General features: G+C 39.5%; 1 protein-coding gene across 1 annotated transcript; it reads left to right on the top strand.

The window, feature by feature from the left end:
• Positions 1-5236: 5236 nt before the first annotated feature.
• MBIP (MAP3K12 binding inhibitory protein 1) lies at positions 5237-22258 on the top strand. The gene is made up of 10 exons (XM_075713041.1): positions 5237-5297; positions 5897-6120; positions 10511-10630; positions 12363-12584; positions 12687-12783; positions 14258-14323; positions 16021-16173; positions 18689-18786; positions 20124-20162; positions 21339-22258. Exons 1-10 carry the CDS (start codon positions 5237-5239, stop codon positions 21447-21449), a joined length of 1191 nt encoding a protein of 396 aa, XP_075569156.1. The 3' UTR covers positions 21450-22258.
• The last annotated feature ends 446 nt before the right edge of the window (positions 22259-22704 follow it).

Here is a 22704-nt window from a genome sequence, read left to right as displayed (position 1 = left end):
GGCCATGGGTCTATGTGCACGCCAGGGTAAGGACACTAAACAGAAAGTGGTAACAGCCTCATGAAGATTTTGCATTTTGATAGGAATGATAAAATTACTGCAGGGTATTAATATACTGGGTTTTGCTCTTTTAATGCAAATACATCACAGCTGTATTTTCCACAGGACATTTCATACAAACCCCATTCCAATTCTGTCTGAATGTGGCTTTTTAAATTTTAGTAGAGTGAGAGAAACACCAAAAGGTCAGCAAAGACATTTGCTTTGAAGGCCTGCTGCTCCTATTGGATGATTAGATTTGCAATTTAGAGCCTTTATTTGATGAAGTTAATAAGCATATGGCTACATTTTAGGGAAGCAGGCTGAGTTTTTTCAGCTGGGGTAGTACTTCAAATTAGGCACGAGCTTAAGCATCCTGTTGAACCAGGACCCATAACCTTGGTTGGAGTGATGCCTTTTCCTGGATACCCAGGTAGCAACAGAAGTGCTCTTCTTCTGAAGTTAATGCTTGGAAAAATAAACAAAAACTTTTATTCTGGAGGGAACTTTGTTATGTCTTATTCTGTTTTAATCCAATGGGTAGGATACTATCAATTTTCTATTTATAACCTGAGATAATTTAGAGCAGCACTAATAATCTGAATATTAAGGAAAACGATATTTACAGCAGTCAGTGCCAAGCTGCACCACTTGCCCAGGGCTCTGGCCAGAATTCAGGATATTTTTTTTATCTTTGAAGCTCCAAATGATTTCAGTTTAAATTTTTTTCTAAAGTGTTGTCTCTTTTGCCTTTCCATGTGCTACAGCTAACATAAGCAGAAGTACACAGCATGAGCTTTTCAATTCAGGAGAAAAATCTGCTTATACATTACACAGGCTCCTTAGCTCAGCACTTCATTCTTCAGCACAACGAACCTCAACCACTGGTACATTCTGCAAAGTACCCACCTTTCTCTAGGTGTTAGTTAGGGACAAAATTAAAGTTTAAGTTCAGAAATTATGTTAATGCAATATTCAGCAGAAGAAATAGTCCTAGTAATATGACAGTGGTGACCAGCAAACATGAGTTGTGTCAATTTATTAAAGTTTACTGTGATTTTAAAGTGCTTAAAGGCACCTAGATTTGAAAAGAGGTGCACATCTTTATCATTTTACGAACCAAATACAAAGGAGCAATAGTCCAAAACCAAAAGATAATACTCTTCATTTCAAAATCATTTTCACTCAAACAACTATATTTGCTATCAAAATACTTAGTGGTTTTGTGTTTATATTTTTCAAAGTGGTTTTGGGGGGAGAGGATTTTTTACACCTCAGAGATCCATTTCAGGAAAAAAAAGCTGCAGAGGATTTAATCTTACCATGATAACTCTATCCCTGAATGTTGAAAGCAGTTCCAGATTATTCTCTCCGTTGGTAGTCACATCATTAAAATATCTGAAAATGGCCGTTACTGCCAAGTTACACATATTTAAATCTTCTGATCCCTCTTCCTAAACTAGTGTCTCTATCTCCGGCAATCCACTTCTTGCCAGTTTTCTACAAATTCCCTCCAAATTACCAGTATCTTTCCAGCAATGAGAGCTTCCAATATTTTATTGTTTCACCAGCTTTAGTGAGCATGCCATGTAATTTCCTCTGTCTTTATGGGAGGCCTGGATCTACTGTGGCCAGCTTCACTGCCAGAGGCGATTGCAAGTGTATTCATTTGTACTGTGCACTACATGCAGTGAGCATATAATCATCTTTTGGAACCATTCTGCTCTGGTCTGTGTCTTCCATTAGATATGAATGTTTAACACAGTTTGTCTTATCTGTATTTGCACATATTTTTCCCCCTTTGTTCTCATGTTCTCATTTTCTCTATGTTCTCATTTTCTCACACGCTCTCATTTTTCTAATCTCTTAAATCTCTTTGGATTATTTCTGGTCTGTTCGTGCTTGCATAATGCATTACATAATTTAATCTGTGAAATTTCAGGTGATACCAAATTTATTCAGACAGCAGCTGCAACACGGATCAAGGCCTTCTGAGATACTGAAAAGTAGGAAGAAAATCTGTGCCCTCTTTACCAATAGGAATCATTACCATTTCTCTAAGAGAAGACATTTGCCATCATCAGGAAGAAGGCCAAGATCCCATCTATTCTTAGTAAATAATGGGTGGACATCAACAACTTCTATGACCTGGTGACCCGCCTAGTGGATGAGGGAAAGGCTGTGGATGTCACCTACCTGGACTTCAGTAAAGCCTTTGATACCGTCTCCCACAGCATTCTCCTAGGGAAGCTGGGAGCTCATGGCTTGGACAGGCATAGTCTTCACTGGGTAAAAAACTGGCTGGGTGGCTGAGCCCAGAGAGTTGTGGTGAATGGAGTTAAATCCAGTTGGTGACTGGTCACAAGTGGTATTCCCCAGGGCTCAGTTTTGGGGCCAGTCTTGTTTAATATCTTTATCAACGATCTGGATGAGCGGATTTGAGTGCGCCCTCAGTAAGTCTGCAGATAACACCAAACTGGGTGGGAGTGTTGATCTGCTTGAGGGTAGGGTGGCCCTGCAGAGGGACCTGGACAGGCTGGATCGATGGGCCAAGGCCAACTGTATGAGGTTTAACAAGACCAAGTGCCGGGTCCTGCACTTTGGTCACAACAACCCCATGCAATGCTACAGGCTTGGGGAAGAGTGGCTGGAAAGCTGCCTGGCCGAAAAGGCCCTGGGGGTGCTGGTTGACAGCCGGCTGAACATGAGCCGGCAGTGTGCCCAGGTGGCCAAGAAGGCCAACAGCATCCTGGCTTGTATCAGGAATAGTGTGGCCAGCAGGAGCAGGGAGGTGATTGTTCCCCTGTACTCGGTGCTGGTGAGGCTGCACCTGGAATACTGTGTCCAGTTTTGGGCCTCAATACAAGAAGGACATTGAGGTGCTGGAGCATGTCAAGAGAAGGGCAATGAAGCTGGTGAAGGGTCTGGAGCACAGGCCTTATGAGGAGTGGCTGGGGGAACTGCGATTGTTTAGCCTAGAGAAGAGGAGGCTGAGGGGAGACCTTATTGCTCACTACAACTACCTGAAAGGAGGTTGTAGTGAGGTGGGTGTTGGTCTCTTCTCCCATGTAGTTAGCGACAGGAAAAGAGGAAATGGGCTCAAGCTGCGTCAGGGGAGGTTTAGATTGGATATTAGGAAAAATTTCATGGAAAGAGTAGTCAAGCACACTGAAACAGGCTGCCCAGAGAGGTGGTGGAGTCACCATCCCTGGAGGTATTAAAAAAATGGGTAGACGTGGCACTTTGGGACATGGTTTAGTGGACATGGTGGTGTTGGGTTGATGGTTGGACCGATGATCTTAGAGGTCCTTTCCAACCTTAGTGATTCCTAGTTTTTACCTTCATTAAAAAATAATCCAGCCACCAAGCCAGGAAACATGAAATTATTACTCTACCCTTAATTGGTTTAGTGGTGGACTTGGTAGTGTTAGGTTAATGGTTGGACTGGATGATCTTAGAGGTCTTTTCCAACCTAAACGATTCTATGATTCTATGGACTCTACAGACTACTTCATGGTCTTTTGCCTACTTTTCTTGTAATGATCACTGAATAAATAATGGTACATCACATCCACCCTCTCTTGATACCCTCCATGTTCATTCATTGTCCCTTATATTTCCATGTATATGACAGCATAACCTCCAGTATCTTTCTGACTTTTATGTGCTTATCTCTTTTTAATTTGAAACGTTTCGTACCCCAAAACAATCTCTTGCTATAGGTAAAGCTAACATCCCCACAAACAGAGGAAAGATCTCGGGTCTCTCAACTAATAAAGCTACGTCTAGCCATTGTTAAAGTAGGCACATACCTCCTCCATCATTCCAAGAAGTGGAATTTATCAGGTAGCTGAGCATTCATCACTTGAAGGTAAAACTTGGTTCAAATGTCTGTACTTGATCTACCTTTGCAGGCCATTGGAGATTCAGTCAGAGCAAATTGCCTCCTCTGACACTGAGAAGCAACAGTCAATGCCAGGGGGTTACATCTGTGCTCCATATTCTGTTCTGGCCAGAAAATTACTTCCATGTTTATTCAGTGTTATAGTGCTGGTGAGGGAAGGGGAACGGAGATTGTATTTTCCTTTACTCTTGAAAGCTTCATGGTTTGATACAAATGAGGTGATTACGTTTTGCAGAGTTGCTTCAGCTGCCTGTCCAGAGATAAAACTGCAAGAGGCAGGGCAGGCTGACGCAGCGAGTCCTTGACCACGAGCTGGAATTAGCACTGTTGGACAGAACTAGAAAATAAAATTTCACAATCTTTCTTACCATTCATAACTGACTACCATGTTCTGTGTATGTGTTCAAGATGTCATTTGGCAAAAACAGTATCTTTGCAGGAACTTAAGTAAATTTCTCTACATTTCAGAGCCTCCAAATCAGGAACATATTTTGCAGAATGCTTTTCTGGATCCAGTGAGTGGTTCTCATCTTCTGAAGCCAGCCAATTACCATCTAGCTCACCTTATATAAAATATTCTTGTGAAACGCAGCTCTCCATCAAATATATTTGTAATCATTAGCACTGGAGTCCTTTTTGGAACTAATCTTCCTCTGGAACTACGCAGGACTTTCTCTGCTTAAGTCTTCTCAAATATTTAAGTTGGTTGCTGAATGGAGACACCGAATACTGTGTCTTCAGTTTGGTGGGATTTATTTTCACTAAAGTAAGGTAAGTTTTATTTGGATACTTTAGAGAGGAATGCCTTTAAAATATCCCCCAAAATAGCAGTCAAAGAAATTAATCTGCCTTTCTAACATTTTTAAGAATGCTTTACCACTCACCATTTCCCAATGGAATAAAAAATAGCGTGTGCGTGTGGCAGGGGGGAAGAGGAATATGTGAGAAGGTTAAAAGATCAAAATAAGGGTACCAAAGGAAACATTGGGTAGAAAACTGTCCTAGGAAAGAAATCAAGTAGATTGCCTTAGAGGAAATACAGTCTTGCAAGCCCCATAATCAGAGTACCCTGACAAACTTGCTCCTTGATGAAAAAACAACCTTGCTGTAACCAGAAGAGTCAAGGCTTTGAAGAGAAGCATGTATGAATGTAAGAAAGTGAAGGTATAACCAGAAAAGCACAGTGAAAGGAGTCCAGTAACCTGATATACTTCCATATTAATACATGTTTTCTTTCCCTCCATGAATGAGCACTCAGTGGAGGTACTCCTATAAGCATGCCTGCGTGCGCCCATGCTGACAGCTCTGTGGAGGCTGCTGAAGGACAGGAAGGAGCCAGGAGGCAAAGAAAAGGGTGAGGGCGCAGAGTGACCTCGCAGGGAGAGGACGCCCCACAGGAGCTGCTGCAGTCCAGGGTTCAAACCTGGTGGTACCACAGGTGCCAAAGCAGCACAGAGGCAGGCCTACACCCCCGGGCCAACACACTGTGTCTCTGTGACTACTGAGGTGGCCCTTTTACCTGCTAGCTGCAATGGACCCGAGCCGAGAAAAGCTTCAGGGTCCCAGAGAGGTCTGAGAAACGAGCAAAATCTAAGATGTTTTCTCAGGCTTGGGAAACAGGCCTGCTCACGGCTGGAGAGACAGGTGCTGCAGGAGAGGGTCCTCCGCGCACCACAGCACGGAAACCCAGGGGGCCAGAGGAGGACGGGCAGAGCCTGGCCGGGACAGCCAGGCCTGAGGTTGCCTCCCCGCCCCGGGCCGTGCTGCCACAGCCCAGCAGCCGCCCGCCGCCGGGAGGGCGCCCAGGCCCCGCAGGAACCTGCTCCCCCACAGCGCGGTCGCGCGCAGCGGCCCGCCACTGGAAGCAGGCGACCCGCGGCGCGAGCCGCTCCCCGCACCCAGCCCCGGCCTCGAGAGCGCAGCCCGCGATTGGCTGCCGTGCCTGTCCATCAGCCCGCGGAGGCGGGGCTGGCGGGCACGGCCACCCGAGCGTTCGTCATCGCGGAGCGACGGCGCGGACGTTGCCGGCGGCCGCGGCTCGGCCCGGTGTCATGGCGGCGGCGGCGGCACCCAGCCCGCTCCAGCCCGGCGGCCACGCTCCGGAGATGGGCGCCGACCCTGCGGCGTCGGAGGTGGCGAGCAGCGCCCTGCGCTCCCTGGCCGGGCTGGCGGGGCAGGTGAGTGCGGGGCGGGTGGAGGGGGAGGCCCGGGGCAGGGCTGGCCCGGGCGCCGCGGGCCCCGCACCACGCCCGGCTCGCCTCGCCTCGCCTCGCCTCAGGGCCCGGGCAGGGCGTGCTCCTGCTTCTCTCCGGCCTGCGGGGCCCTTCTGGGCTCCAGGGATAAAGTTCGGCGCCCGAGAGAAAAGAAGCCTGCCACAAACGAGGGAACGGCCTCGCGCCTGGGGGTTGTTCACGCCTGCCCGCGGGAGCGGGGCAACTCCTGTCAGAGCCGACCGCATCCCTCCAGGCCTGGGCAGCCCCGGGGTGCGTGGCCTGCTGCTGCATCTCGTAGTCGTGGCCGTGCCTTTGCCTCTTAGTGACGGGATGTCTCATGCCACTTTGTAGTTTGACGGATGATGTCTTCCATGAGAAACTGCAGTCTGTCTAATTGCTGTATCTTAACAATTAAGGATTCTGAATTGAAAAGCTACTAAAAGGTTACTGTATATTAAATCAAAATAAATGATCAGGAGCTTGAAGTTAGCTTTGCCATGGCAATAACATACTATGAAACACACAGTGTATCCTAGTGGGTCAGAATTTTAAAGCAGCTTTGCTCTGTGGTACTTAAGTTGAAACACCTACTTTAGGTTCAGTAATGGCTATGAATTATTTAACAGATGTTATGGTAGTGGTGGGAGGCCCTTATCAGGAGAGGATTTTAGTAACAGCTTAATTATTACCATAAATAATTTACAGATTAATTCCTTTTCCACTGTGGAACCATATATGCAGTTATGTGAAGGCAGTAGAAGCATGCTCCTGCTTCTGAAATTAGACAGCAGTTTGAAGGTTTGGGGCCAGATGATGAGTGATATCTGCAGGAGATAATGTAACTTAGTTATGTTATGTTTATGTTAGAAAAATGCTCAGAAATGGGCTCTATGAGATACAGAGGTAGTTTAGGAGTAGCTGCTGACTGATCTGAATTGATTTTTTTAGAGCATTCATCTCATTTGAATGGAATTGTGTATTATATTTGCTTCTCACCTCAAACTCTGCTAGCAGTTGTCTCCATTTTCAAACAAAAGTCATCCAAAATTAAGGGCCTGAAAATTCAGGTGCTGACTAGTAAGAGTCTCCGTTTTCCTATCTCTGAAGTGATTAAAAACTACCCTAGCTTTTGAACAGGAGTGCAGTGCTAAACAACTTGATGATCATACACCGCTGATTCATAGGATGACTGAGACAGGAAAACTATCTGTGTATTGAGGATGAAATATCCCATAATTCTTTTTGGTGAAAATTCTAAGTGTAATCCATGAAGAACTAGTGACTGTCATTTTATCCAGATTTAATACTGTCATTTATACTGTTGTTCTTACAATGTTAACATGAGTGAAAAGTTGAACTCTCGTATTTATGACAAACACAAAGAAGAATAAAGTTTCCTAAGCTCTTAACTAGGGTACTCATCACAAGTTTAATTAATTGTTTTCAAAACTACATTAAACACTCTAGTTTCTTGTTCAGTAGCTTACTTGTTCTCCAAAGTTTGCTCTATGTCTAATGTGTCACTGGAGAGAGCTTAGTGATTTTTAACAATATCTGGGTGTGCACGGACAGTTACGAGAGACCAGTTCAGAGTTGCTGCATCCTCTCAGTAGAGTTACTGTAGTTACGGTTTGGAGTAAAATTGTCTTCATTGGCGTTTGGAGTGTATTCTTTCCATGACAACAAATGCATTTTACTGTGCGCTGCACTGAACTATGAGTAGGGGTCTGGTTGCTCCATCTTAGCTGAGAAGGCCCTTTTAATTGCTTAGTCATGATTGTTTCCAGTTGTTGAGTTACACTCTTTGTCTGCCAGCCCTTGAGTTCTGGTAGATTTAACTGTGGTGTTTTAGCAGCTTACTGACTCTAGCAATCCATCTTGCATTTTTGACTGAAACTACTGATTCCCTGTTTCCCTTTTATAGAGATGAGTGAACATGTGCTAGATTGTCAGCTGTCACAGTTTGTGATCCATCATAGTAGTTTAAGTTGGATTTATGCTAGTAGGTTGGACTGTAAACAGGAATATTTCTGGCACAGGAATTTTTTTACTAGAGTAATCACTTGCAGCACAGTGACTAGGAAGACATCTGGGGATAATAACTCTTAAAACCAATATGACTGATCATGAAAAGTTCTTTAAACCTCAAGTGACAGTCAGTGTCTTTCATGAAACAATTTCAAAGGGCTGAAATGACTTATGATCCTGTAAATGGCTGCAGAATAGACTGTGGACTTGTAAATATACCAAGGCTTTGAAGTTACCAAATCACAGAATTTATAAACCTGCTTGTCACAGTTCTTATAGGTAGAAGCGTGTGAAACACTGAGAAAACTAATTCTGTTGTACTAGAAACCTGTTTGGATGCAGGAGGTGTTTATTCTTTTACTTATATTTAAAAACAGTGTCCATGAGTTTAAAATATCACTGGCCTTTAAATTATCCTAAGTCAGAAGCTTTATTGTTTTTGTGCATTGAACCACTTGGACAGGAATCACACACTATGATGTGAAGGGACACATCAGCTCATGCCTTTTGAGAAAGGAGGCTTATTAGGCAACTGCAGTAGGACTCCTATTTTGGTTCATTACAATGACTTACATCTATGCCTTTTTTACCCTGTCAGTGGACTGTAATGTAGTGCATAGCAGATGTTACTCTAGAAACTTTGGGAAAAAATAGGTGCTTCAGGTGATCACACGTGCACAGTGGCTTAATTCTTAAAGTGAAGTTTTATTCTTACTAAATTCTAAATACATTCTTGATTTTGTAAGGTGTTCAAAACTAGTATTTCCTAAAACAGTACTTTTCCTACATCCTGTGTAGTTTAAGTACCAAACAGGAATAACCATTTGTGTGAAAATTATCTAAAATACATTATATATCTAGTCAGACCATCTCCTTTGCTATGTAATTTGGAATCTAACACTGGATTTGACAACGATGTTCTTTAGTCAAAAAGGAAGGCTCAGGCTTATAGTTCTTTACATACAAAATTGTGTTAATGCTGGGGTTTAAAACTGACATAGAACAACTTAGTATCCACTGCTTTGCCCTCAGAGTGATGGAGGCATTCTTGTGTTTAGTTCTCATTGTTTCCTCATACACTATGTGGTGGATTCAGGAAACGAGTGCATGTGCGTTCTGTGTTCTTGCCTATAATACTTGATACAGTTAGTAGATACCATATGTTAAATGTCACTTTTTTCATCTGCCTGAGAGCTCTTTCTCTTTTCCTTTTTCTTTTTTTTTTTTAAAAAATGGAAGGAGTGAGATGTATGTAGACATGCAAACATGCATATGACTTGGGAATTCTGTGTCTCAGAGTACCTGTAGGTCCTCTTGATTTTAAACAAGAGTTGTATCTGTATTTAGAATTTGAGGGATCATTTATGGGTTGTTTGGTTGGAGGACAACTTACTTGGCTTTGGGAAATGAAAGTGCTCGTTACTTCAAGATCTTGAGAAAAGTTCTAGTGTAACAAAAATGGCAAAGGTGGGTGTGAAAGTGTGTTGTTCATTAGTGTTTATTAACAATCAGCTTTTTATTAGAAAGTGAAAGTTTATTTTTAGCTTATAGAAGATACATAGTTCTTTTAAGTAAAACTTCAGATTCACTATGTGTGTTTCTCTTTATTGCTTTGGGAGTTAAATATTACAATTCCTTGGCAAAGAGAATAGACTGTGGCAATTGTTATTTTGATCTGAATGCATAAAAGAGAAAATAGTGTGGTTTGGAAATGGATTTGATAGTGGTGCTGTGTAGTCTAGAGTTTGTTTAACCTTGAGATTTTTTAAAGATTTGTTTTTTAAAAAAACTTATTTTTAATATAAAGCCTCCTTTGGATTAGCAGCAAGTAAAAATTCAAAGAATGTGGCATGGTGCAGTATCAAGACCTTAGTCATGCAGGCATAGGTAGCCTTGCAAATCTCAGAATAAAATACAGAACCTACAGGAGACTGCCATCCTGGGTGCATGTTTCTTCCTACTGGTGGTTCTATCATCTGTTAAAAGAAAAGATTTGAGCGATTAACATGAACAGTATGTTTTTGTACAATAGTTAATTGAATCGAGAATTGACTAAAGTTAAAGATCAAATTAATACAATGAAAGTGTGATGAAGTAGTAAGGAATTTTTAATTTTTTAATATACTCTGCAAATACTAGCTTACTTTGAAAATGACAGCTGCTTGAATTATAATTGATGTCAAATCTCTCCAATGTCCTCATATAAAAATGGGGTCTGTATGAGATTGAGCATAATTGTTGTCCTGTAGAAGTCTTGTATACTTTTGTGACGTTAATACAACATAACAACATAATTTTTTATTGTGTTTGTTTTGCCCTCTTGAAGCTTAACCTTGGAGACGATATCGTGAAAGTTGTAATCGATTGGAGCAAGCTTCAAAGCACATCAGCACTTCAGCCAGCATTGCTTTTTAGTGCACTTCAGCAGCATATTTTATGTTTGCAGGTAAATATTTCATTGGACACATTTGACTAGGCAAAAGTGATCAACAACTGAATGTAGTTATGTTACCTAAACTGAAAAAATTCAGTCGTTTTGATCTTATATTGCTATGTCCAACAAAAAAGAATGCAAAAGTATTATGTGCTTAGGATTCCACTGTGCTTCCATAGGTACTCACACTTAGGAATTTTTCAGATTAGTGGTGGGAATAGCCACTGTAGGTGAGCAGGCTGAATAAATGCAGCCTCATTGATTTCTAGACTTGCATTGTAAATGTGATACATTTCCATCTATGGTGGGTTATAATTAAGCAATAAGACACGGCAGGTGTGTGTCATGCTATGATAATGATTCCATGCGTTGGGTGAGTTTTGAGGCTCATGGAGTGCTTTCAGTGGTTCAAGAAGTGGCATTATCCCAGCATGACACATCCTGGAGTGTCTTACTGCAATTAAATATATTTTCGGCGTAGGTTTTTTTTTTTTAAAAAGAGTAATTTCTTTGACATTAATGTCTCATCTTGCCAAGTAGCCAGTCACCATTACTGTCATTTCTTTTTAACTATTTGAAACTTTCCAATCCTGCCAAAAGTACATGTAATTTAGTTGCATGGCAGGGAGGGTGAGCTGAACAGTGTTTTGACCTTGATAGTTCATCTGTAAAAGGTGGGGATTTGAATACTTGTTTTTTGCTTCAGCTAGTCAATGAATTATTTCAAGTGTGTAGTACCAAGGGGGTGAAAAAGGAAGTGCCTGTATTTGCTTGTCTGTAGGTAAAAGAAAGACCCATTATGTTTTTCAGACATCCACCAAATCTTTGGTGTGATAAACAAAAAGAGAAAATATGCAACATAAAAGCAAGTAAAAATTACATCCAACTGTAAGAACGCTGCAAGTAGGAATTTGATTCCATTTCAGGAAATGTGACTGGTAAAAATCATGTTGTCTTTAAAAAAACCCCAAACTTCTAGAGGGAAAATAAGCAGTGAAGTTCAGACTAGATGAAACTGGTAAAAATTAAACAAGGGAGTGTGACATATATATATACACACACATGCACACTGAGGTTTTGTTATTACATCCTGTATAAGAGTTATTGCAGTAGCATAATAAGCATTTATTTTTGCTGCTACAAATGTCAGTGCATTTTCTCATTTAATTTCATGACCTAAGTAGATAATCAACCATGTCAAGAAAAGCATGTGTTCAGGATAACGCCTATATATTTCATGTCTGTGTTCTCTCATTCACTTGGGCAACTGCAGTTTCAAGTGGAGAATGTAGTGCTGTGGTGATAAAGTAAAGGCTTTACAGTGTGAAAGCATTGGCTTTCATGTTAAGGAGGAAAAATACTAAGCCTTACTGTTCTGAGTAGGCATTTGAATGACATGTTAATTAAGTGGCATTGGTGCCAACGATTGAAGCTTTGATTTAGCTAGTAACAGATGAGTACCAGGCAGATTTTCACAGAAATTTGGGAGTTTTTCTATATAAACCTCTAAAAGGCACAGGTCAAAAAGGCCAGAGTCATGGTGTGCACAGTATTTGGAACTATAGCTTTTTTTTAAAGCTTATTTTATTACAGTGTTCCATCAGAGGCAGATGTTGTAATTCCTAAAATTATTTCAGTTGGTCTGTTTTAGAAATAGTAATAGTACTTGGCTTTTTGCTTTTTGTTTTTGGAATTTTTTGGCTCTTTTTTTATTTTACCCTAACATAATGCTTTCTTTGTTCAGCCTCTTTTAGAAAAACTCCAGTCATTGATTAAAGAGGAAAATATAGGCCATGTTGAACCTGCAGGTAAAACAGAAGGCCAAACTTGTGAAACAAGTTTAGATGTTTATGATGGTAACTGTCAGACTGAAGAAAAGTATGCAAGTTACGACTTGGGAGATCTGAAGGATGCTCATATTAATTTTGATCCAGAGGTGGTCCAAATAAAAGCTGGAAAAGCAGAAGTAAGTGATTTACCTAAATTAAAAAAAAAAAAAAACAGACCTTTCTAAATTTTAAATTTAAAGAATGAAATAGATATATGCCATCATGTTTATTACCTGCAGATTGACAGGCGGATATCAGCCTTCATCGAGAGGAAACAAGCTGAGATCAATGAAAATAATGTCAGGGAATTTTGCAATGTTATTGATTGTAATCAAGGTAACTGGCTAGCCAGACTTTAATCTTCATAGCAATTTAAGTTGTGTTTTTAATTTTTTTATTTTTCAAAAGCACTATTCTATATTTAAAACAGAACTTTATTTTAAGAGTAACTTTGTTTTAAAGTTAAGAACTTGCATGTGCACTGCAGATGTCAGATAGACAAAAAAAGAAAGTAGTCACTGGAAGACACTGTTTAATGCATCCCATACAGAAAGATTATAGTTATTACTGTGTTCATTTTAAGAACTGTGATCTTAAATCAGATGATTTTGTAGCTATTGTTTCCAATGTTTTAGCTAGATGATCCCTCCAAAGTCAACAGAATTGCAATTCAGAAATGTCTTATGAATTGCGTATTCAAATTGAAGTTAATTTAATGCTAGTTAAATTACAAAGAAGTATTTTTTGCAATCAATTTGAATTACTAGCTACTTAGAATAACTTTTTCCTTTCAACGTTATTCACACTATTGGTGTTTTTAATGCACCAACTGGCACAATTGGCTGTTTCTATAACCAAATAATCTTAAATCCATCTGGTAGGCTGGATCCCATTAGCACGATCAGTAACTGCGTAACCAAATGCGTCTTAAAAGTGAAGACACTTTTATATACATAAGTAGTACGGAGACATTTTCTAAGTACCTGTGAGCCCAGATGTACGTTGTCTCTGTGATGTACTTATTCTTTTAGAGAGCAAAGCTTATTGTTCCGTAAGCTTTATAGGAAGAGAGTTTAACTCCTTGAATATCAGTTGGAATGAAAATGACATCTGAAGTCTAGTAGAATATGCTAGATAGTAAAATACTGATTCCTAAAATTGTTAATTACGTACAGAAGACATGATGATAAGACCTTCCTTTGTATGTTCAGGCTTAATAATATATGTGTAAAGCTTTGGTGTGTATGAACAGAGATTAAAATATAAACATTGGAATAAACTAAGATGGTCTGTACCGTAGGTTTTTATGGTTAAACAAATTAAAGAAGTCACAGGAATCAGAATAAATGCAGGAAGGTGAGGAAAGACTGCTGATGAGTAAACTAGACCAGTCTAAAAATAAGAGGAGAACAGTTTCAAAAAAGGACATAAAAACAAAATAACAGTGGTAAGCAGGGAAAAGACTTCTGTACAGGAAGAAAGAAATAAGTTACAGAGAAACAGTGAAAAGAAAGAACCAAATAAAATGTAAATTGGAAGAAATTTGGTCCTGATCAAATAAACTTTTATATACATGTATGCATACATTTATATAAGTGACTTATCTAATTAAAACCAGTAAGTCCATGCAAGTGTGTGAAACTATTAAGGAGCAAGTGTTTATAGAATGAATGAAGTATTTCTGATGTTTTTATCATATGAAATATTTTAAATTAGATTTGTTAAAAGCCTCAAAGCTGATGATGGTTAGAATATTTTAAATTATAAATACATAATTAGGACCTCACTTTTCATATTATTATTTATTTAGAAAATAGCTGTGCCAGAACAGATGCAATTTTCACACCCTATCCTGGATTTAAAAGCCATATAAAGGGTAAGCAACTGTTTTAATACCCATTTATTAAGAATGTCCAGATAGAACAGCACAGGTGAATTTTTGACTTAAAAACTTTTTATAGAATGGTCAAAAAATGCAAACTTAACATATTTATTTTTGACTCCAGTGAATACTTTTACACCGTGACTTACTTCTCCAAGGTTTTCAATCCCGTAACTGCTTCATTAAGCTGATGGTTATGCACTAAAGACCAAAACAAAGTAGCCTGTTTTCATTGTCTGAAAGGAAAGATGCAAAAGATAAAGGAGGACAGAGAAGCTGAACAATTTTTAGCTTTTCTTCTAAGGTGAAGCCAGCAGTCCAATTAAGGAATTGAGATTAAATAAGATTATCTTCTATTTTTCATTAGGTGGTGTAAGTATATTGAATTAGAAAATAGTTTGGGGACACAGTAGAAGTTCTGAGACACAGATTTATGGGAAGTGACAAGCTGGGGAACAAGCTTACCACTGCACTTGCTTTTGGAAAGGAGTAAATAGTGTAGAAATGATTGTCCAACAGAAGTTACATATAAAAGATTGCCTGTCCATCTACTGCTCTCTACTCTGTGTTTAAAAACAAACAAACAAGATCTCCAAAATGAGAATGAAAGTAACCCTCTCTTCCATTTCTGAGAGTGGTAGTATTCAGTTATCCACTTCATATTGGTTCTAGAAACCTATTCATTATTCTGAATTCTAGAATTTAGAGTAATACTGTGAAGCACGATGTTAGATATAAGCATTAAAGGGTCTGGTGAGCTAAGAGGGAGATGGGGAAGGGAGTTTGAGTTTAGAATATTTCATTAAGAACCCCTTTCAATAGTCACTTTTTTAAACTGAGTGCTAGTTTGTAACTTGGATGGTAGCATATTACAGGAAAAAAGAAGAGTTTGCACTTCAAGTAACTAAAACCCGAACAGTTCATAACTGAAACGTGAATAACACTTAGGACTTGGAAGTAAAACCAGCATAAACTGAAGCAAGAATGTAATGTGTGGCCTTTGTGAAGTACTGAGTAAGAAGGTGTGTGCTTCAGTGTCTGGCATTGCCAACATAGTCTTTTAAGTCTGCAGTACAGTGCAGTAGTCCTATCAGGAAGGACTTGAGAAATGACCGTGATTTAAAGAGAAGTGACCAAAATCTTCTGATGAAGACATGGTTCAGCAAGGGGAAAAGATAGACCCAGAAGCATCTGAAGGGTCATTAAAGCTGTTACCCAAATAACAAAAATTAGAAGAGAACTTCCTTGCTGAGATTTGTAGTGGTTCTTCTAGTTGTATACCTCCCCTCATCTTCATGTATTTATGATGCTTCCTGTAATACTAGGTCTGGCCTTTTCTTTGCATTTACAACAGCTCATGCATGCAACTGCTGACGTAAGTATAAGGTTTTCTGCTACTTAGCAGCAGCTGATGACAAATTCTTGGTACTGCCATTCTACATGAATGTATGAGTGATTCTTTTACTTTGCATATGTAAAGTCCTAGGGTTTTGTTTAGTTTAGTTACTTGTGCAAAAATAGGAAAATACTTTTACTTGAATATTCAGTCTTAATATGTGTGGGACCCTTCACATGAGAAACTAGTGTGAAATTGATTTAACACTGGCTTTCGTATTGTGATATTTTGATTTAGTTAGATGTACTTTGTGTTTCATGTGCATATACGTTAAATTTGTGTTCTCTTTACCTAGTTTCTAGGGTAGTAAATACATATGGACCTCAGACTAGATCTGAAGGAGCACATGGGTCCAGTCACAAAGCCAATGCACCCATTCATGATTGTGGAAACCAAGCTGTTGAGGAGAGATTGCAAAACATTGAAGCACACTTACGGTTACAAACAGGTTTGTATCATGTTTTAATTTTGACATCGGTATGCTAGTTTGTACTACAGTTATCATTACTGTAGTAAAACTGGACAAATCTATAAAAACTGTGGCTGCAAAAACAGTGGATAGATCCACTGAAGGGTTTAGTCACCCCAGGTACTACAATCTAATGTTTAGGTTCTTATGCCCAAAATGGAACCCAGATTTATGCCCAAATTAGGATGCTGAGTTAGTAAATCTACATTTCACGTGGTGGCAAATGAGAGAGAGGCGCTTCAGAATGGGATTTAAAACAATCTGGAATATTTGGAGGTAGGGGTTCTCTATAGCCAGTGGAATCCTTCTGCCTTGACCCACTGAACCAGAAAAGCTGAGGTTAGGACTCAGTCCTGCTTCATGGACACCTTGTGGGCTGGGGATAGGATGAACCCAAAAGACAATGTGAAACCTTTTCTAAAGGTGGATGATTCTTGATATACAGTTAGGTGAGAAGCTTATTTCCCAGAATGGAAGCTCATTGTCAATACTTCCCTTTACCCATGCAAACATGAGTCCACACCTTTCACTAAAAAAAAATGCTATAGCCACCAGGCTACTGACTTTTTTAAAGTAGTTGTTTCCTCATCCCAGCCCCAGTTTTCTAGAATATAAATCAGTGAGGCACTTATCGAGGAGGAATCTGTATTTTTGCTGAAAAATGTTTTCAAAACGGAACAGAAGCCCAGATCCTCACCTAATAAAGTGAATGTTCTACACATCACGCTGCAGACACACACTGACTTTTTTTGTCTTCTGAATACCGAATAGATGCTAATCCGTTCTCTAAGAATATGGTGAACATTGACTAGATTACTAGATTCCTGTGAATGCATAATGGATCAAAGTCCTCTGGCAGCAAGAAGAGTGGAATAATCCTAGATACTGTTGACACAGCAGTCAGATGCTTAGCTGTATAGCTGTCTCAAAAAGAAGGTGTTTTTTGTGCATGGAAATAGAAGTTGCAAGTCACTGGCCAGCATTAAGGTTACAATGTGTAGTAGCTTTGGAGTTCATGCGTGTCAGAGATAATGATTGGGGGTAGCTAAGGAGGGGCCCTTGCTTCCAGGTTGTGCCTAGAATAGGTGACATAATTTTGTTTGAAGGAACAGGTCAGCTAAACTACAGTATAGGGGAAGAGGATGAAAGCTTGCAATTCCAGCTCAACTCCTGTCCAAATCGGCATTCCTGGGGAAGGTCTCAAGATCATTTGTTACTTAGCCCAGCAGCTGTGCAAAAAGTATTCATCTGAGCAGGTAACCTGCCTCAGCTACCTGCTTGACGGTTTTTGTTTCTGATGACTGAAAGAGTTGTTCTTGACTCACCTGCTGTTTTTCAGAATGGCTTCTTCTAGTGCTAGTACTGCTCTTTCCTCTTTACATTAAGAGGCAGCAATATTAAGAAGAGCGAGAAGTTAGCCAATTTAATTAGTAGCTGCTGAGTGATGAGTAGAGAGCAGAACTGAAGGAGTAAAGCTACCCACAAAATTGTCTGTCTGAAGTGAGGAAATAGATGAATGGCAAAAAAACCCCATTAGTGCTTATTTCAGTAGTTCATGGGATAGAATTGCCTTACCTAACAGACCTAGAAATAAATGGAAATGAGTGTCAAGAGAAGTAGTAAAAGTTTGCTGAGGCCTTGGTTGTCACTACTGTTCAGAACCAGACTATCATTTTCATTGGGATAGCCATAGTTAGTTGTGATAAACAGTGATTTCAGTTTATAGAATACTCTGTAGCATAAATAAGATGCTTTCTAAGGCCAATCTTTTTATCAGTTCTGTTCTTACATGGGGAAACAAGCCCAAGCTGCTGTAGTATAGCAGCAAACAGCAAATGGGTTGAGGTGGGGTTTTTTTGTTGCTGTTGTTTTTGTGGTGTTTGTGGGTTTTGTTGTTTGTGGGTTTTTTTGTTTGCGTTTTGGAGTGGTTTTTGCTTGGTTGGTTAGGTTTTTTCCAAAGCTCTGTTACTCCATTCCATACACGCATTCCCCACCCCTGCTTCTCCCGTCTGTGGCCAGGCAAACGCGGTTCTTTGTCAAGTGCAACATATGACTGTGCTCTAACCTCTGATGCTCAGTAGAGATAGGTTTCCTTCAGAACAATCTTAGATATCAGTGCTGAATTCGTGTGTGGTCTGCCATCCCATCTGCTCCCTCCTGATGCTGCTGTCAGTTTTGAAGTGGTAGCATTTGGTGTGTGACCAGTGTATTGTAAGAGTGATCATTAGTTGTTCCAGGGACCTTGTCAGACGTACTTCAGTCACCTGCATAAAGTTGTGTATTGCCTTCACTGACTGCACTGGCTTATCAATCAGGTTTTACCCTGAATTATATTAATTACCCTTCCTTTTTATCATCCCATCCACTCATTTTGTTTCAGCTACTGGTTGATAGCTGGACTCGAAGAATTCACCTGTAAAACTTGCAATCTTTAGTTTAAAAAGTTATTCAAGCACTTTTCCTGACTTCTTTGTATTTATACTGGTGTATTTAGGTGGTCCTGTACCAAGAGACATTTATCAAAGAATTAAGAAGCTTGAAGATAAAATCCTCGAGCTGGAAGGACTGTCTCCTGAGTATTTTCAATCTGTAGTAAGAAATTATCTCAACTTCTTTTAGCATACCTAAATTCATTTGTGACTTTTGTGCTTAAATCTTTGATGTAGAGGCAAAAAAGTAAGGAGTTAGGGCAGATGCTTTTGGTAGACAACTCTGGCTTGGTGTAATGGTTAATTTTCATGTGGTTGATCTGTATAAGTTCATATTTCTGCCTAATTTCTCATTTGAAAGAAAATAGTATTTGTTGGGGAAAAAATTGCAGCCACACGAGCTTAATGAATTCGTAAGAAATGTATTATAGAGGTTGGATTTCTCGCCCCCACCTTAAAATCTGAAGTGTTTCTAATGACAAGAAAATTGACCAAAGTTTTGATCTTGATAAAAATCATTAATGGCTTAAATCAGATGAAATCCTTTGGGCTTCTGTACATGATGTGATTACTAAAGATCAGCTATGTGAAATCACTGTTCCAATAGGATAAGAGAGTAAACCCTTTAAAAATTGTTTCATGTGATTCTGTGACTTAGATTTCTTTGTTGCTAGTTTTCAGGCAGAGTTCTGTCTCTTTCTGAGTAGTAAACCTTATCCTTCATTCACCAAAGGAGATAAGGACAAAGAGAACTTTCGTTGTTAGTACATCAGGCTCTGCTTGGCTATGGAAGTTTCTTGTCCATTATCTTGCTCTTCCTTCTTTCCCCACGTAACAGTAAGAATGCCTCTTACTGTTGATCATTTACTGTTCTGCCTTGGAGAGCAGCCAAGGAAGAGTCAGCATTTAAAAATCAATAGCGATATTACAAATTTTTGTTTCATTTTTTGGTTTGTGTTGGAGAGCAATAAAGTCCTTTCTTTGTGAGGCTATTTCTTCAAGTTGCTGGAAACTAGAAGTTAAAACACACACTTTCATAAACTGAAATTTCCACAGAAAGTGCTTCAGGATCTTCTCTGGAATGGGGATCTGGGAAAAAATTGTGATGGTGGCAATAGTAGTATTGTACGGTAGTGAGCATTCTTTTTGCCCAAAGTTTTGCATAAATATTGGTTTGGATACAGGAAAATTTTAGGGAGAAAAATATTGACAGTTTCAAAAGCTGAATATTGATCTTGGTTTTGTCTGAAGGAAGCTTCAATTAAGTTGATAGTTGTTGGCTGCCAAGTGTGGAGAAGCTTCAACAGCTTCTGACTGCTCTCCAGTAGTATTTCTCGTGATCTAAAGTACACTTAATTATAAAAAGATTTCTTTAATCCATGGAATGGCAGTCACTATTCTTTCTGTACTTTAAAGACTCTTGTCAGTGTTGTTACAGAATTACTTGTGGTCCTCTGTCAGTGCAACATTAAATCTGTTTTGATTATGTCTTTTCTTTAGAGCTGTTCTGGCAAGAGGAGAAAGGTTCAACCTCCCCACGTAAGTGCTGTTAACCTTTGTTTACATTAAGTTTAGGATGTTTTGAGTGAAAAGTAATCAGAAGTTCTACAAAGCAAATATCTAACTTCTCAGAAATAGCTGCATCAGTATTGGATAGCTTGCTGGCAAAGAACAGGTGGGAAGGAGAAAGTAAGGTAATGGGTGTCACAATGAAATGAGTCTTCTAAGAGTCTGTACTAGGGTGGGTTGGTTAGTGTTTTCACCACTTAGGAGGATGATAGAATAAAATAAGTCTGTAATGATGTTAAGCTAGGAGTAACAAGCAGTTTGTGAGTTCTGATCAGCCTCCTAGTAGCAGCTTCTGGTTTTGTTCTGTGGTTTCATGTTTCTTGTTGTTTGGGTGGGGTTTGGTTTTTTTTTTTTTCCTCCTTTATTTGCTTTATTGGTTTATGAAAAGACAATAAAAGTAGAAATGGCTGGCTCGGGAGGTGTTGCAGAAAGACCTGACATTATAGCAGATAGCAACCTAAGTCAGTAAGACTTGCTATTTTCACACCACCATCACATAAGGGAATGCATTAACAGTGTATCTTAGACCACAAGAGAGAATTTCTCATCAGTGCAAGTGAGACCGTAGCTGGAACACTGTCTGCTACTAGGGAGAAACAGATGGACTGGGGAGAATGCTTAGAATGGGATGAGGGCCATCTGACACTTGAGGAAGTAGGCTTGTTTACATGAGGAAAAAAACCCCTCCATAGGGTGAAATATTTTTATAAAAAGGATGGTGGCCAGTTCTTTGTGTAAGAAGAGATCAAAAAAAATTGCCAGGTTAAGTGGGCACAGAGGAGATTGATGTTGGGCAATAGGAAAAAAAAAAAACCCTTCAGTTGTAAAGCCAGTTTCTACAAGATCTAGATAGTCTCGCCCAGTCTTTTACCATCAAAGGGTTTTTGGTTTTTTATGAACAGGTTAAACAAGCGTCTAATGGAAGTGGCATGGATGTATTGATCCATGATTAGGACTGTCAGTTTCTTCTAAGTTTACATTCTTTTTCTTTCAAGTTTAAATAGCCGTAGACTAGATTCAGACAATTCTGCAAAAGTATTTCTATCATTTAGTGCAATATGCAGTGACCTCAAGTATCAAGTGCTAGGCCACTTCTCTAGCAATTACAAGATGTAAATGATTGTGGTTTTTATTTTGTTCTTTTAGCAGAACTATTCATTGGCTGAACTTGATGAAAAGATCAATGCTATAAAACAGGCATTACTGAGGAAAACAAAAGAAAGCAAGTCCAAGGAGGCTGAGCGGCTTCTTCGATAAAAAAAAAAAAAAAAAAAATCTTTTCAGAGTCCTCATCATGCTTTACACATGCCTCAACCATAGACCTGAGTAGTGTTCATTGGAGATGACTTTAGCAATGGAAACAAAGCATGCATGTAAGCTCCTTTCGGATGATTTTGAAAGCTTGCTTTCAGAAGAACTCATTTTAAACCAGTCTATTAATGAAATAGTTACTTTAAAATAAAGAATGTTTTAGGAGTAGCATTCTAAGAATCCATTCCCTTCTGTTATAAAGGAGGATTGCAGCATTGTTCATATGTGGAAAGTCTTAGCCTGCATGCAGAAGCTACATTTCACATGTAATTCTTGATGATTGAGTATTCAAAAGGGCTATCTTTTGAATACTTTTCCTTTAGGTAGTTTGCATAGATTTGTGAAATAAAATGAAATACTTCCTCATAAGTAAACTGTCTTAGGGAAAAAAAAAAAAAAAAAAACCAAAACCTTGTAGTATGCATGCTTATGTGCATTTTTTTTTCCATATTTGTCACTGTTTCCACAGCTGTTAGAAATGCAGAAAATTACATTTCTTTTTAAAAGATGGCTGTGGAAATCCTGTATGTGGAAATAGACACACCTGTTCTTCACTTCCTCAGTGCACTGTAGGAATTCAAACTTCATACCCTGCTAACAAACTTAATATGTTCTAAAGACCACTCCAGGGGAGGTCTTATGGAGCATGCCAGCAGGCAGCAGCTTCCCTTCCTTGCATATGCATGCTTACATGGCTTCGGAAGCATGGATGCTGGGTACATAGTTTAAATTAAAGTCAGACCTTTGGCCACACACTGGAGTGTGATTTTGCTTGTTTTGTGGTTTTTTTTTTTTTAAATAAACCATTTTCTGTTTATACCAGTTCTTTAGTTTCTTTGCTGTCTCTGTCTTTATTCCAGTTTAGCAGAAAAGTAGCTGTTACACAGGGAGTCTTTTATGTTAACTGCTCTGCTTAAGCCAGTCATACCACTGACGTCCCTGTATCAGTCCCCGTGACAGGTGTTATAAACACTACTGACTGGACACAGTCTTGCACTTTGAAGAATAGCGGGCATTTTCTGTGATTCCGTGTTCTTAGACTTAACATTTGTTGCAGCAACTGCATCTAATGCTTCTCTGAAGGTGAACCAGCAGAGGTGGGAGATAAAGCTGCCTGAGCTCTGGTCCTAGCTCCGGGAAAGAAGACAGTTATGATAGTTACCTGTTCAGATGCTTAGTGTCCACCCAGGAAGAGATTAAC

Source organism: Pelecanus crispus, chromosome 6 (assembly GCF_030463565.1).
Source record: "Pelecanus crispus isolate bPelCri1 chromosome 6, bPelCri1.pri, whole genome shotgun sequence".
NCBI classification, from domain to species: domain Eukaryota; kingdom Metazoa; phylum Chordata; class Aves; order Pelecaniformes; family Pelecanidae; genus Pelecanus; species Pelecanus crispus.
Note: the sequence above shows the minus strand (reverse complement) of the source record. Positions and strands in the feature narration are given on the sequence as shown.

Excerpts from the sequence above, each read along its gene's own strand:
- MBIP (XM_075713041.1), top strand. The coding sequence starts at position 5,237 with ATGCTGACAGCTCTGTGGAGGCTGCTGAAGGACAGGAAGGAGCCAGGA. Across the intron at positions 12,585-12,686 it reads TAAAAGCTGGAAAAGCAGAA|ATTGACAGGCGGATATCAGC; the intron begins GTAAGTGATTTA and ends TATTACCTGCAG. Across the intron at positions 18,787-20,123 it reads CTGAGTATTTTCAATCTGTA|AGCTGTTCTGGCAAGAGGAG; the intron begins GTAAGAAATTAT and ends TCTTTTCTTTAG.